The sequence below is a fragment of the Caretta caretta genome, chromosome 1 (genome assembly GCF_965140235.1).
Source record: "Caretta caretta isolate rCarCar2 chromosome 1, rCarCar1.hap1, whole genome shotgun sequence".
Classification (NCBI taxonomy): domain Eukaryota; kingdom Metazoa; phylum Chordata; order Testudines; family Cheloniidae; genus Caretta; species Caretta caretta.
This window is the reverse complement of record NC_134206.1, coordinates 99184179-99200634: the sequence shown is the minus strand read 5'-3', so window position 1 is coordinate 99200634 and position 16456 is coordinate 99184179. Positions and strand designations below refer to the sequence as shown.

General features: G+C 48.4%; 1 protein-coding gene across 1 annotated transcript in view; it reads right to left on the bottom strand.

Moving 5' to 3' along the window:
* The window catches only part of IPO5 (importin 5), a 79025-nt gene extending 77534 nt beyond the window's left edge, over positions 1-1491 (bottom strand). The window contains exon 1 of the mRNA XM_048853814.2: positions 1312-1491. Within this exon, the coding sequence (XP_048709771.2) occupies positions 1312-1410 (99 nt within the window). The 5' untranslated portion in view covers positions 1411-1491. The remainder of the gene's footprint in view (positions 1-1311) is intronic.
* Positions 1492-16456: the final 14965 nt, after the last annotated feature.

Below are 16456 nucleotides of genomic sequence, written 5' to 3'. Positions count from 1 at the left end.
TCTTTACAGTCTATATTTTAACCACTACATTCCAGAATGTGGGAGCATCATTTGCTGCTTCACTGTAAGTCTCGTGGCTTTGCTACCTACAAACAGTTTTCAACTTCAATGTGCTCTTACTATGTATGACCAGAAAGAAAAAGAATCAGACTGAGTTTTCATTTTGGTATGGGGGAAAAACAGGATTATTCCTTATGAAAGAATGTGCTGAACTCTGCTGACCGCTAAAACAATGTAAGAGATAAAAGACCCAGCACAGCCATCCAATGGGAATTCATGGTCTAAACCAGACGCTGGTATTTAATTCAATAGAAGAGAGATTTCCCATTAGGTTGACAATAGTGACTCTTAAGTGGGGGAGGGGAGAGGGGGGAGAGAATTAGCCGAGTTTACTGACTACAAAGCATTTTTGCTGAAGTGACACGTGAAAAGTTTTGGCTGATAATAACGTTCACTATGTAGAAAAGGCTTCGTTGAGGAGAACATCACTTAGATGCTACTGGCCCTCCACAGACGACCAATTCTGAAGTGAGAGAAGAGGATTACACCACAAAAGGGGACCACGAAGAGTTAAGCAAGACTCTCAAAGGGGCTTCTCCTCAGGCGAGAGAGAGAGAGAGAGAGAGAGCGCGCGCGCGCGCACACAAGCGATCCGCGCACGGGGGGACAGCACCTGAAGGACAGACACGACACGGCTACCTGAAGACCGCCTGGGTGCAAAGCCCTGGATGGGGCGAGCTGAGTGAATCGCTCCTATTTGCGTCTCTCAGCCCGGGCCTCATCCTAGAGCACAGCCCCTCCCGGCGCTTCACCGTGTCAGCAGTTCCCGCTAACTCCCCCCCCCCCCCGCAAGCTCCCCCCCATCCTGCACGGGCGGGTCACGGACGCGGGGCCGGTACCCGCTCTCGGTGCCTAGCCACGCCGAGGGAGCTGCCCCGCCTTGTATCTGGGGCAGACTCCGACAGCCGCAGAGCTGAGCAGCCCCGGCAGAGAGTGACCGCCAGGGACACCAACCGCGGCGGCCCCCGGCCCTGCGAGGCCTGAGGGGGAGCAGCGCGGCCGCACACACACGCCGAGGGCTGAGGCGGCGGCGCAGGCCCCAGGGGAGGGGAGGGGCAGGCCCTGGGACAGTTGCCGTTTGAACCCGCCCCCGAACTAACGGCCGAAACGGCCTCCGCGGCCAGAGCGGGCCAGCCGCGTCCGCGAGTCACCCCTCCAGCTGCTGCTCACACGTGGGGCTGGGCCAGCCCCGCTGCCTGCTCCCCTCCGGCGGCCGCGGGAGGCTGACAGGCCGGCGCCGGCGTCCCTCACCTCGGCCTGTTTGCGGACCGTATTGTCCGGGCTCAGCAGGTTGCCCAAGAGAAGGTAGAACTGCTGCTGCTCCTGCTCCGCCGCCGCCGCCGCCGCCATTGCTGCGAGAGGGAAAGAGAGACAGAGACCGGCCGGGCAGGGCAGGCAGGGAGGGAGGGGGAGCCGGCCGCGCACCCACTGAAAGGAGGCGGAGCTGCCACCGCCGCGCTCTTGTCCGAGCTTCTCTCACGGCCCGTCCCCCACCGCCCCGCTCCAGGGCGCCCATTGGTTCTGGACGGAAGCGGCTTCCTCTCTGATTGGTCCGAGGCCCATGTCGAGCTGCGGATTGGGGGACACCGACTGCCCTCTGACTGGTGCCGCTCCTCTTTTGTAATTGGGCCGCTTCCAAGCGAGAGGACGAGGCGAGAGAAGTAGTCATTGGCGGAAGCCTCTGACAGCCGCATTGTGATTGGTCAATGGTGGGGTTGCATGGTGGAGGGAGGGAGACTAGAGCGTGTGAGCGCCTAATGGGCGGGGGAAGGGAGGAGAGGGAAAGCGCGGGAGATCCGGGGCGCCTCCCCCGGTTGTGCCACTGCTCTCACTCCAGTGAGGTGCTGACCCCTTCTCCTGCCATTGGCTTGGGCGAATCTCCGCCCCTCCGCGCTGCTGGTCTCTGCCCGTCCTCAGGGATGGGGGTGGGGGGCTGCGGGAGAGGGGAGCCCCAAGGAACGGCCCTGCCTACAGGGCAGTGTCAGCCACAGCCTCCCCGGAGAGGGGGTGGCAGCATCTCTGCCTCCCCAGTAACACCAAGTAGGGATCACGCGGCCCAATGTCCCTGCCTCCCCCATGATAGGCGCGGGTCACACAACCCCACGACCCTACCAGTGTTCCCTCTACTTTTTTATGTCCACGTGTGGAAAGAATTTTGTTATGTGCACCAATATGGAGGTGGTGTGTGACATATCACCTCCATATTGGTGCACATAACAAAATTCATGTGGTGGAGTAGTGCCGAGGGGTTTGGAGTGTAGGAGTGGGCTCAGGGCTGGGGCAGAGGGTTGGTGTGTGTGGGGGAGTGAGGTCTCTGGCGTGGGGCCGGGAATTAGGGGATCAGGGTGCGGGAGAGGGATCAGGGTTGTGGCAGAGTGTTGGGTGCAGCGGATGAAGGCTCCGGCTAGGGGTGAAGGCTCTGGGGTGTGGCCGGGGATGAGGGGTTTGAGGTGTGGGAGGGGGCTCGGACCGAGGGTTGGGGTGCGGGCTCTGGGGTGGGGCCAGGGATGAGGGTTTTGGGGTGCAGGCTGCCCCAGGGCTGCAGTAGGAAGAGAGGTCTCCCCCCTCGCCTTCTCTCGCCGCAGCACTTTGGGGATGGGGGAGACGTGCCTCTCCCTGGCCATAGCAGCTGTGGTCGGGCTGATCTGGGGTAGTGGAAGGGCTCAGTCCTTTCCCCGGCAGCTTCAGCAGGCCTAGGCTGGGCTGGGGGACGGGCTTCTCTCCCCCCCCGCAGCAGCAAGTCCAGGGCAGGTCCGCACTGGGGCTGGCAGGGAGAGGCGCCTCTCCCCGCCATGGCGGGTCTGCCCTGGGGGAAGAGGTGCCTCTCCCTACCACAGCCCTGAGCCCCTGTGCAGGGTTTAATAGGCATCTGTGCGGCTTAGAGGGAACTTAGGTTCCTACCCCCGAGTAACTGGGGATCACACACCTCTGCATCCCTGCCCTTTCCAGTGACTCAGGGGGTCACTAGCCCCATGTCCTAACACCCCCAGTGACACCAATTGGGGGTCACGCCCATGACAATGACTAGGTATCACACAGCACCATGTCCTTGCCCCCCCAGTGACAGCAACTGTGGGTCACATGGCCCCATGTCCCTGCGACGGGTTCACACAGCCCAATGTCCTAACCCTCACCATGTGACAGTGATTGGGGGTTACACAGCCCTGCATCCCTCACCTCCCCCCAGTGTCTGAATGGGGGGTCACATCTCTACCCACTTAGTGACTCAGTGTGGGTCAAACAGCACTGTTTCTCTGTCCCCTCTCAGTGACAGTGAATGGGGAAGGTCACACAGCCCCATGTCCATGCCCTCTCCCAGTGACAGTGACTGGGGGGTCACATGGCCCTGTGTCCCTCCCCCCTCTCAATAACAATCACTGGCAATCTGTGACCTATTGGCAAAGGGTCCCCTGTTCTTTATAAACAGCTCTCACCTCAGACCTGACAAACTCATTACACCAAACACATATCTTGCAGGATATTTATCCATAAGCGATGTCATGTGCAGTACTTACAGTAAGTTGGTAAATTGTCAAGACACATAATCATTATGAGAGGTACGTATGGGTAACATTTAAGGAATAAATTAATGTATTTATGTTGAAAGTGGGCTTTATGGACTTGGAGTAGAAATTAGTCACCAGGATGTGATGTGCCCATTCACACAAGAGGGAGGTAATGCCAGCTCATCTGACTAGCTTTGGTCCATAACTATCACTAGAAAACCATCAGAGGCACCTCCAAACAATTAAAACCTCTTGGACGGGAAAAAGGAGCATTACAACAGACAGAGCTTTGTTCTGTCAGTGAAGAGAAACAAAAGGCTGTTTTCAGTATAACAGAAAAGGAAGCAGCACTCTGGATTCATTCATTGAAGAAACCCCAGGGTGAGCAAGGTGCTTTCATGAACGTTTTGGATCCTGATTCTTGTGAAACGAGCCAGCTCTGCAAAAGACAGAACTACTTTTATTATAGATGAAAGGGAACTATTGATAAATGTGGATCCAGGTTTGCGTTATGATTTTGTTTTGTGGTGTAACCAGTTGTTTCCATCACTTTCATTTCTAGTTAACTCGTTTATCTTTCTTAAATAAAACGACTTGTATTTTAATATACATGCTCACAAGTGCTGTGTGGTTTACAAGAATGATGGTTTAAGGTAAAACTGGCAAATTGGGATACAGTGCACCTCTCCGTGCAGAGGCTTTGAAATTTCTTTGAGTAGCTAGTGGCAAGGACTGGATATTGGGTGACCAGATGTCCAGTTTTCGACCAGAACACCCGATCAAAAAGGGATCCTGGCAGCTCCAGTTAGCACCGCAAACCGGGCCATTAAAAGTCTGGTCAGTGGTGCTGCTCAGCTAAGGCAGGCTAATCCCTACCTGTTCTGACACCGCGCTGCGCCCCAGAAGTGGCCAGCAGCAGGTCTGGCTCTTGTGGGGGGGACGGTGCACAGGGCTCTGTGCACTGCCTCCAACCCAAGCACCAGTTCCACACTCCCACTGGCCAAGAACCATCCAATGGGAGCTGGGGGAGGAAGGTGCCTGTGGGTGAAAGCAGCATGCAGAGCCACCTGCATGCCTCCCCGTAGGATCCGGACTTTCTGCTGGCTGCTTCCAGGGCAAAGCGCGGTCCACAGTGTCAGGACAGGCAGGAAGCCTGCCTTAGCACCCCCACTGCGCCACTGACCAGGAGCAGCCGGAGGTAAGCCTGCGCCCCAACCCCATGCCCCAATCTCCTGCTCCAGCCCTGAGCCCTCCCAAACCCAGAGTCCCCTCCCACACCCCAAACCCCTCATCCCCAGCCCAGAGCCCACTCCCACACCCCTCATCCCAGCCCCACCCAAGAGCCCACACCCTGAGTCCAGAACCCTAACCCACTCCCACACCCCAACACCCTGCCTCAACCTGCAGCCCCCTCTGACATTCCAAATCCCTCGGCCCCACCCACCAGCCCAGTCCCAGTCTTTTTACCCAGCTATTCCTAATCCCCACCTCCATCTTCTTGGACAGCCAGACCCAGTTCCCTACCTTCTGGCTCCTTTTCCAATGGGTCTATCTCCCCATCCCTGCCTCCAGTGCCCTCAAATCCACTTTCCTGGTCCCCACTGGTTTCCAGACCCAGCCTCCCTTCCTCAGCTCCTTCTCCAGTCTCAGTGTCCTCACCCCCATCTCCTTGTCCCTGTCTCTTTGTCCAGATAGTCCCAGTTCTTACCCACATACTGGTTCCTCATCTGATCTGTCTCCCCTCCCCATCACCTCTTTCCTTCTGACCCACTGATTCCCAGTCCCATTTCCACCCTCTGATTTTTCATCAGATCTTATCCTCCCGCACACACACATTGGATCCAAGTCCCTCCCCGGTTTCCTTCCCTAGCTCCCCATTGCAGTATCCTAGGCCAGCCAGACTCAGTCTCCCCTGCTGGCTGTCGGCCCCGTATATCTACACTACGAAATTAGGTCGATTTTATAGAAGTCGATCTTTAGAAAGCAATTTTATACAGTTGATTGTGTATGTCCCCACTAAGCGCATTAAGTCGGTGGAGTGCGGCCTCATGGCTAGCATCGACTCAGGGAGCAGTGCACTGTGGGTAGCTATCCCACAATCCCCGCAGTCACTGTTGCCCATTGGGTTAAGCTCCCAATGCCTGATGGGGCAAAAACATTGTTGCAGGTGGTTTTGGGTACATGTAATCAGTCTCCCCTCTCTCCATCCCCCCGTGAAAGCAACGGCAGGCAATCATTTCGCGTCTTTTTTCCTGGGTTACCCACGCAGACGCCATAGCATGGCAAGCATGGAGCTCGCTCAGCTCATCGCTGCTGTTAGCATTGTAAACACCTCGTGCATTATCTTGCAGAATGTGCAGAACCTGGCTAGGAGCTGCCAGCACGAGGACGATTGTGAGGAGGACATGGACACAGACGTTCCTGAAAGCACGAGATGTGGCAATTGGGACATCATGGTGGCAGTGGGGCAGGTTGATACCCAGTGGAATGCCGATTCTGGGCCCGGCAAACAAGCACAGACTGGTGGGTCCGCATAGTGTTGCAGGTATGGGATGATTCCCAGTGGCTGCAAAACTTTCTCATGCATAAGGCCACTTTCCTGGAACTTTGTGAGTTGCTTTCCCCCACCCTGAAGCGCAGGAATACCAAGATGAGAGCTGCCCTGACAGTTAAGACGCGAGTGGCAATAGCCCGTGGAAGCGTGCAACGCCTGACTGCTACCGGTTAGTTGGGAATCAATTTGGAATGGGCAAATCTACTGTGGGAGCTGCTGTGATCCAAGTAGCCAATGCAATCACTGATCTTCTGCTAACAAGGGTAGTGACTCTGGGAAATGTGCAGGTCATAGTGGATGGCTTTCCTGCAATGGGGTTCCCTAACTGGGGTGGGGCCATAGACGAAACCCATATCCCTATCTTGGCACCGGACCACCTTGTTAGCCAGTATGTAAACCGCAAGGGGTACTTCTCAATGGTACTGCAAGCACTGGTGGATCATAAGGGACATTTCATCAACATCAACATGGGATGGCCGGGAAAGGTGCATGATGCTCGCATCTTTAGGAACTCAGGGCTGTTCGAGCAGCTGCAAGAAGGGTCTTACTTCCCAGGCCAGAAAATTACCATTGGGGATATTGAAATGCCAGTAGTTATTCTTGGGGACTCAGCCTACCCCTTGCTCCCATGGCTCATGAAGCCGTACACGGGCAGCCTGGACAGTAGTAAGGAGCAGTTCAACTATAGGCTGAGCAAGTGCACAATGGTGGTGGAATATGCCTTTGGATGTTTAAAAGCTTGCTGGTGCTGTTTGCTTACTAGGTTAGGCCGCAGTGCAACCAATATTCCCATTGTTATTGCTGCTTGCTGTGTGCTCCATATTATCTGTGAGAGTAAGGGGGAGATGTTTATGGCGGGGTGGGAGATTGAGGCAAATCACCTGGTGGCCGATTTTGAGCAGCCAGACACCAGGGAAATTAGAAGAGCACAGCTAGGTGCACTGCGCATCAGAGAGGCTTTGAAAACCAGTTTCATGATTGGCCAGGCTACAGTGTGACAGTTGTGTGTGTTTCTCCTTGATGCAAACCCGCCCCCTTTGTTGATTTTAATTCCCTGTAATTCAACCACCCTCCCTCCTTCGATCACAGCTGGCAAAGGAAATAAAGTCACTATTGTTTTGAAGCCATGCATTCTTTCTTTATTAATTACAAAAAAAGTGAGATAACTAACAACTGGGGTGCAGGAGGAGGGAAGGACAAGGCCACATTGCTTATTGTAGCCATACTGCAAATCAAAACTGTTTGAATGACAGCTTTCTGCTGCTTGGGCCATCCTCTGGAGTGGAGTGGCTGGGTGCCCGGAGCCTCCCCCTCCCCCGCATTATTGGGCGTCTGGGTGAGGAGGATATGGAACTTGGGGAGGAGGGCAGGCCATTATACAGTGGATGCAACGGCGATCTGTGCTCTTGTTGCCTTTCCTGCAGCTCTACCGGACGCCTGAGCATGTCCATTTGCTCCCCCATTAGCCTCAGCATCGCCTCCTGTCTCTTCTCATCATGCTCACTTAATGCTTTCCTGGCCTCTGTCACTGAATGCCTCCATGCATTCAGCTGTGCCCTATCAGTGTGGGAGGACTGCATGAGCTCGGAAAACATGTCATCGCGAGTGTGGGTTTTTTTTGCCTTCTAATCTGCAATAACCTCTGGGATGGAGATGATAGGGGGACCATAGAAACATTTGCACCTGTGGGGGGTTAAAAAGGGAGATTAAAATTTAAGAAGATACATTTCTGAGAACAAAAGAGACACTCTTTCACAGTGAATCAAGCAATTCACAGCAGACAGCACATGTGCTTTAGGTACAAGGTCACATTTTGCCTTTTATATTGAGAGCCTGCCAGTATGGTGACACATCACACATGGCTGGGCAACGGAATTTGGTTTCCAGGCAGCCATGGTAAGGGTATGCGGGGTTGCCTTCCTCCGCCTTCATAACATGTGGGAATGGTTTCAAATTGCAGCGCCCTCCTTTCCCATAGCAAGCAATGCTGGTTGGGTTTGCCATTTAAAAGGAGGAGTTGCAGTTTTCAGGTGGATGTACAGCACACCCCTCCCCCCACCCCACTGCGTGGTTATTCTCAGGGATGATCCCTTTTAGCCAAGCACAAACAGCCCAGCATGAACAGAGTCCTTTTACTGTTCCCTTACAAAAATTCCCCTATTTCAACCAGGTGACCATGAATGATATCACTCTCCTGAGGGTAACACAGAAAGATATAGACTGAATGTTGCTTGGTTGCGATCAAAACCCAGGACCATTCGCTGCCATGCTTTGTGCTGCAATGATTCCAGACTACTTGGCGGGGTAAAGTGTCCTACCGTGGAGGATGAAATAAGGCAGCCCTCCCCAGAAACCTTCTGCAAAGGCTTACAGAGTACCTCCAGGAGAGCTTCATAGAGACATCCCTGGAGGATTCCCACTCCATCCCCAGATACGTTAACAGACTTTTCCAGTAGCTGTACTGGCCGCAAATGCTTCCCAATTCTTCAGGGCAAATCAAACACTATTACTTTTAAACCCTGTACTGTAGTTACAAATGTGCACTCACCAGAGGTGCCTTCTCCAGCTTCAGGGTCTGGGAACCCGCCTTGGGAGGGTATTGGCTCCAGGATGAAGAAAAGGTCCTGGCTGCCAGGGAGAACGGATTCTCTGCTTGCCTGCTGTGCATTCTCCTCCTCCTCCTCTTCCACAAAATTCTCCTCCCTGTTGCGTGAGACTCCCCCCTTGCAGGTGTCCACAGACAGTGGTAGGGTCACCCCCTTTAATGCCATGCGGCTGATCAGAGAAGCTCTGACCCGGAGTGACCATTTGCCTCCTTTGTCTTTTGGTAGGCTTGCCTGAGCTCCTTAACTTTCACGCGACACTGCTGTGTGTCCCTATTGTAGCCTCTCTCCACCATGCCCTGTGCGATTTTGGCATATATATTAGCATTTCTTCTTTTTGATCGGAGTTCGGCCTGCACAGATTCTTCTCCCCATACAGCAATCAGATCCAATGTCTCCCTTTTGGTTCATGCTGGAGCTTGTTTGTGATTCTGGGGGGACTGCATGGTCACGTGAGCTCGCCACGCTGACCAAACAGGAAATGAAATTCAAAATTTTCTAGGGCTTTTCCTGTGTACCTGGCTAGTGCATTGGAGTTGAAAGTGCTGTCCAGAACGGTCACACTGGAGCACTCAGACAACGTTAATAAGAGGGGGTATTACCAGTCCCACCTTTAATACGCTATAATTAACTTCTAATTAGTTATGTTCTTAATCAGCTCATTTCCTATAATTAATTCTGCCACCTTTCACTTATTAAATTCCATTCTTGTTCATGGTTCTTAGGGTCTGTTAGGTGGTGAATAGTGGGATTGGCTCCAATCACCGTTCCTTCACTATTGTTTCTTAGAGGTTGAAGCTTGTTTTGCCTTTATCAGGACAAGTCTGAGGTTCAAGCAGTCTAATTAAAACAGGATTTTTTTTTTTATAATAAAAGAGTGAAACTGACATTAACATTAAAGAAACAGTGTGCAGGACATATTGAGCTCTGCATAGTTTCAGACTAATCTTATTAGGCTCAATTTAGGTTTAGATGCAGTGAGTGAATTACAAAAAATAACTCTTTTACTTGTGTAGAAAGCACTTTCTTTTTCTTCCTATGCCCTTTAAGCCTCCCACCCTCTAACATCTCATGATTCTCTTTGACCAAGCAAGTCTCACAGATACCATATCTAGTTCAGCTGTTTTAAGTCTTCCCTCCCTCTTAGATCCGAGTCTCTTTGGAGTGATTATTTTTTACATTGAAAATGTGACTCAGTTCATGGTCATAGCCGGCAAACTGGTGGAGTTTACATCAGCATTTTAACAATGTATTGTTTTGATCAGGTTTACCATTTGTGTAATGGTGTCTGCTCTCTGTACAATGAGTTTTGTATTTCCTAATAACCTCCCACCTGCATCCCCCAAAGGTGTTTCTCAACATCCTCTCTCAAAAACTAGCATTCCAAATACCCCTTTGTTCTGGTCTACACCTTTGTCAGCCTAAGGATCAAGGTGTCTGGATTTAAGTTTGAATGTCAACTGACCCTGATTAGAGGTCAACTGACCCTGAGAGTCAAACTCAGTGGGTTTTTAAAGCAACTGGTTTTAAAATGTTGTATAGTCTTCTCTTGCCGGTATTTCTGCTCTATATCACATACGAGTTATTGATCAGTGCATCACACCTACTTTCTATGTAATATCAATAAATATAACATAACATATACAAACTAATTACCATACACTTGTTTATAATTAGCTTGCTACTTATGATTAGTTATCATTAACGTTAGTTAGTAAAATTTACACTTTGGGGGGAAAAAAACCCTAGCAAACAATATAATTTATTGTTTTTTTGCTTGTAGTACAAAGAATTCCTTCCACCAGTGAGGAGTGGATGGGGTAACATAATGAGAATGTAAACAGTATTAAACCCCAATAATATAATCTTTTGCTAGAGGTTAAGATGCCAGAGGAGTTTTGTTGTAGAGCTCTCACAGTTGTACTATGACTACAATGAGAGAAAGAAGAAACAATTGATGGATTACCAAACAAAGTAAGGTAAGGAAAAGTTGATAAAGCAACTGCTGACCGTGTAGAGCCTATTAGTAGGTGGAAAATTCATCTCAACCAAATTATACTACAGATTGTAAATTCCTGAAAATTGCTCTTGTAACAGTCAGCTAGCAATAGGTTTGGAGATCAGCACACCTTTGATAATAGTTGTAACAGAGTAGTGCTTGTCTGAAGTTGAAGAATGCCACGAATGGTAAATGAGGGCAATTTATGAGCAGCTTACATGATATCTAATGGAAGTTTTAATGGGATTGGATGCATTAGTTCTGAACCTCTTAGTTCATGAAGTTTAATTAGATCTGTGTCTTCCCCAGCATTCTTATTACTCCCATGATAACAATGGATTGAAATGGTTAAAAATGTAGATGAATAATAAATGAGTGATCTCACTTTTACAGCAAGAACATTTTAGTCAGACTAACAATGATACCTGATTGAAGAGCTCTGTATGTATTTTTAAAATTACTTTTTCTTTAAGATTAGTGAAAGGTGAGAGAAGACAGATACTAGCTGCCTGCCAGATAAATTTAGTAAAGTTCCTATTGTCAGTGGTATATTTGCTTTTTTCTTCAAACATTCTTTAACGTATATTGTCTTTTGTTATTCATAATATTTAATAGTTATGAGTGGTTTGAAAATGTAGAAAATCAATGCAAAGCTAAGTATATTAGCATCTTAGGGTTGAATTCAGCAGTCCTTCATCAAGCAAAATTCCCAACGCCAATGGAGCAGGTGTAATAACTGAAACTACTTTTAACTCATTTTAAAAAAAAGAAGACCCAATTTCTTTTATTGATGTCACCTTTAAAATCAATGTTTGAGGAAAAAGAAAAAAGGAGAGGTTCTAACAGAACATTGCTACACTTAGAGAAAAAAGTAATTTAGAATGAAACATACCTGAAAGTTGCCTTCTCAGTCGTCTGCATTCTTTGAAATGCAGAATGACTTTCCTGTAGTTTAATTCTGTCATTTCCTGCTAAAATGGCATTCTCAAGATTCTTTAAATAATGTTATTTATGTTAAATAAGCTGTGTTTTTGAAATGTCAGTTTAGTTATTTGAAAAACAAAATTAAGTGATGATGCACTTTTTTTCTTTAAAAGCATTTTTGCTCTGCTGTACATGGGTGCTGGGTGCAGATCCCAAGTACTGGAAGATCAGATTGGGAATATATACACCTAGGTCAGGTTTACACGAAAACTTTTGCTCATATATCAGTGTTGGTTAGGGTTGTGATTTTTCTATATCAGCAAAAGCCCCTTGTGTAGATGCAGTCATACTGGTATAAAAATGCTTCTGCTGTTATAGCATATTTCACTCAGGGAACTGGTACAGCTGTCATGGCAAAAGCACTTTTTTTTTTTGGCAGTATATGCTGCATATACCCAGTAGGAGAGTTTGCCAGCAAATAGCTATACTGTAGACTATACGTCAGATTCTGGAAAAACAGCCTCCAGTGATTTTAAAGGTTAAACTCTATTCTTCTATTGTTTTCTAAAGTAGTAAAACCTGGAGGTAAGTGGAATTGTTTGAATTATTGGGTGCCTTTCAAAAGACAATGATATGACCTACATTTGCAGAGATGACAAAGAGTTTGTAAATCCTCAGATACACAATGACTAATGCTCAAAGCCTGTTTGCAAGTCTTGAGGAGGGACTTTCATTTTGTTTTGAATGAAAATGGATTTTCCACAAGTTTACCAGTAGGTGGCATTTTTGGAGCAGTCAAAAGTGTTATTTGACTGGGTACGTCTACACTACGAAATTAGGTTGAATTTATAGAAGTCGGTTTTTTAGAAAGCGTTTTTATATAGTCAATTGTGTGTGTCCCCACACAAAATGCTCTAAGTGCATTAAGTGCATTAACTCTGCGGAATGCTTCCACAGTACCGAGGCAAGCGTGGACTTCCAGAGTGTTGCACTGTGGGTAGCTATCCCACAGTTCCCACAGTCTCCGCTGCCCATTGGAATTCTGGGTTGTGATCCCAATGCCTGATGGGGCAAAAAACATTGTCGCGGGTGGTTCTGGGTACACATCATCAGGCCCTCCCTCCCTCCCTCTGTGAAAGCAACAGCAGACAATCGTTTCGCGCCTTTTTTCCTGTTACCTGTGGAGTTACCTGTGGAGACGCCATACCATGGCAAGTATGGAGCCCGCTCAGCTCACTGTCACCGTACGTCTCCTGGGTGCTGGCAGACGCGGTACTGCATTGCTACACAGCAGCAGCAACCCATTGCCTTGTGGCAGCAGAAGGTGCAATAGGCCTGAAAACAATCCTCATCGTGTCCAAGGTGCTCCTGGCTGCCTTGGTAAGGTCGGTCAGGAGCACCTGGGCAGATATGGGTGCAGGGACTAAATTAGGAGTGACTCGACCAGGTCATTCTCTTTAGTCCTGCAGGCAGTCCTATTGTACCATCTTATGGTAAGCAGGCAGGAGATGAGGATGGCTAGCAGTCCTATTGCACCATCTTCTGCCGGGCAGCCAGAAGATGTGGATGGCTTGCAGTCCTACTGCACCGTCTGCAGCCAGCCAAAGATGTAAAAGATAGATGGAGTGGATCAAAACAAGAAATAGACCAGATTTGTTTTGTATTCATTTGCTCCCCCCTCCCTCCCTCTGTGAAATCAACGGCCGACAATCGTTTTGGTGAGGTCTGTCAGGGGCACCTTGAAAACTTTAATAGAGATTCAGTCCTGCCTGAAATACCAGAGGGAGGGACAGCTTAGTGGGTTAAGCATTGGCCTGCTAAACCCAGGGTTTTGAGTTCAATCCTTGAGGGGGCCATTCTGTATGACAGTTGTTTTTGTTTCTCCTTGATGTAAAGCCACCCCCTTTATTGATTTTAATTCCCTGTAAGCCAACCCTGTAAGCCATGTCGTCAGTCGCCCCTCCTTCCATCAGAGCAATGGCAGACAATCGTTCCACGCCTTTTTTCTGTGCAAATGCCATACCATGGCAAGCATGGAGCCCTCTTTCCCCCTCCCCATGACTAACAGCAGGGAACATTTCTGTTCAGCCACAGGCAAACAGCCCAGAAGGAACGGACACCTCTGAATGTCCCCTTAAGAAAAGCACCCTATTTCAACCAGGTGACCATGAATGATATCACTCTCCTGAGGATAACACAGAGAGATAAAGAACAGAGGGATAGCTCAGTGGTTGGAGCATTGGCCTGCTAAGCCCAGGGTTGTGAGTTCAGTCCTTGAGGGGGCCATTTAGGGAGCTGAGCCAAAAATTGGGGATTGGCCCTGCTTTGAGCAGGGGGTTGGACTAGATGACCTCCTGAGGTCCCTGCCGACCCTGGTATTCTATGATTGTTTGCCCTGTGCTGCAGCTGGCACCCAGACACTGTTTAGGGGGGGAGGGATAGCTCAGTGGTTTGAGCATTGGCCTGCTAAACCCAGGGTTGTGAGTTCAATCCTTGAGGGGGCCATTTAGGGAACTGGGGCAAAAATTGGGGATTGGTCCTGCTTTGAGCAGGGGGTTGGACTAGATGACCTCCTGAGGTCCCTTCCAACCCTGATATTCTATGATTCTATGAACAGATGTTGTTTGAATGCCAGCAAACATACACTGCAATGCTTTTTTCTACAATGATTCCCAAGTATGTGCTACTGGCCTGGAGTGGTAAAGTGTCCTACCATGGTGGACGGAATAAGGCTGCCCTCCCCAGAAACCTTTTGCAAAGGCTTTGGGAGTACATCCAGGAGAGCCGCAAATGCCAGGGCAAATTAATCATTAAACATGCTTTCTTTTAAACCATGTATACTATTTTAAAAGGTAAACTCACCAGAGGTCCCTTCACCACCTGCCGGGTCCGGGAGGCAGCCTTGGGTGGGTTCGGGGGGTACTGGCTCCAGGTCCAGGGTGAGAAACAGTTCCTGGCTGTCGGGAAAACCAGTTTCTCCGCTTGCTTGCTGTGAGCTATCTACAACTTCATCATCATCATCTTCCTCGTCCCCAAAACCTGCTTCCGTGTTGCCTCCATTTCCATTGAACAAGTCAAACAACATGGCTGGGGTAGTGGTGGCTGAACCCCCTAAAATGGCATGCAGCTCATCATAGAAGTGGCATGTTTGGGGCTCTGACCGAGATTGGCTGTTTGCCTCTCTGGTTTTCTGGTAGGCTTGCCTCAGCTCCTTAAGTTTCATGCGGCACTGCTTCGGGTCCCTGTTATGGCCTCTGTCCTTCATGCCCTGGGAGATTTTGACAAATGTTTTGGCATTTTGAAAACTGGAACGGAGTTCTGATAGCACGGATTCCTCTCCCCATACAGCGATCAGATCCCGTACCTCCCGTTCAGTCCATGTTGGAGCTCTTTTGCGAATCTGGGACTCCATCATGGTCACCTCTGCTGATGAGCTCTGCACTCACCTGCAGCTTGCCACGCTGGCCAAACAGGAAACTGAAATTCAAAAGGTCGCGGGCCTTTTCCTGTCTACCTGGCCAGTGCATCTGAGTTGAGAGTGCTGTCCAGAGGGTCACAACAGAGCACTCTGGGATAGCTCCCAGAGGCCAATACCGTCTAATTTCGTCCACAGTACCCCAAATTCGACCTGGCAAGGCTGATTTCAGCGCTAATCCCCTTGTCGGAGGTGGAGTAAGGAAATCAATTTTAAGAGCTCTTTAAGTCGAAAACAAGGGCTTTGACCTGTGGACAGGTGCAGGGTTAAATCGATTTAATGCTGCGAAATTCGACCTCAACTCCTAGTGTAGACCAGGGCTCAGGCAGTAGACTGATTTGATACAGCCAATGCTTAACAGTGATGGTGTGGAAAATACTATGGATAATTCTAGTTCAAATAATAAGGGTTCACATTTTCAAGGATTTTATGGCATATTTCTTTTTTAACTTGATATCTTGGTTACAGCTATTGATAAAGATAATAATATGAAAAATTTGGAAGCCATCTATCAAAGGTTCCACCTTCAGTATTTGCTGTGAAAAATGCTATGCAGGGAGAAAAATTTAAAAATAAAGGTTTGAGGTATACAGTCCAAGGAGTGCAGAGAGCCCTCTATGCTCTCATATACAAATGTGTTTTACTGTTGTTTTTCAGTGATTTCATATTGACATAAAGTGTGTTATTTCTGCACAGTGCAGACAATAGGCAAGCTCTGTTGGGGGGAAAAATCCTTTTATTTTGCTGAAGCAATGGTTGAAAGCAAATCCAGGCTCTACGTGGAGATGGACAAGGTTTTTCCAACAAAACTTATTAAAGCCAAAAAGACAGCAAGCAGATTTGGCAACGTTTGCCAAACTGTTTCAGTTTAAAAAAATCCTAAATGATGATAATAATAGTTCAAAAATGTTTTATTTTTCAATTAAAAAATTTGTTTAGAAATCCTTTAATTTTTATTTAAAAAGTTAATAAATGCTCAAAACTGAGGTAAACAAGTAAATTAATGAATATAAAACATAACAATTCAAACAAAAATTTCACTGTTCCAGTGTGCTGGGAACGTGAAAAAGTATATAAAGTACAGATTAAATTTAAACTATGAAATGATCAAGATATGATTGAATATATTCATGATACCTATAAAATGGTTAGTCATTCATCTAACTTAAAATAAATAGCAAAGATAATACATTGAATTATTATAGTAACTTGACTCCAAGGATCTCAAAATGCTTCACAAACATTAAGAAAATTAGATTCCCAACACCCCTGTGAGGTAGGTATTATCAGCTTTATTTTGCAGTTGAGGAAACTGAAGTACACTAAGGCTAAATC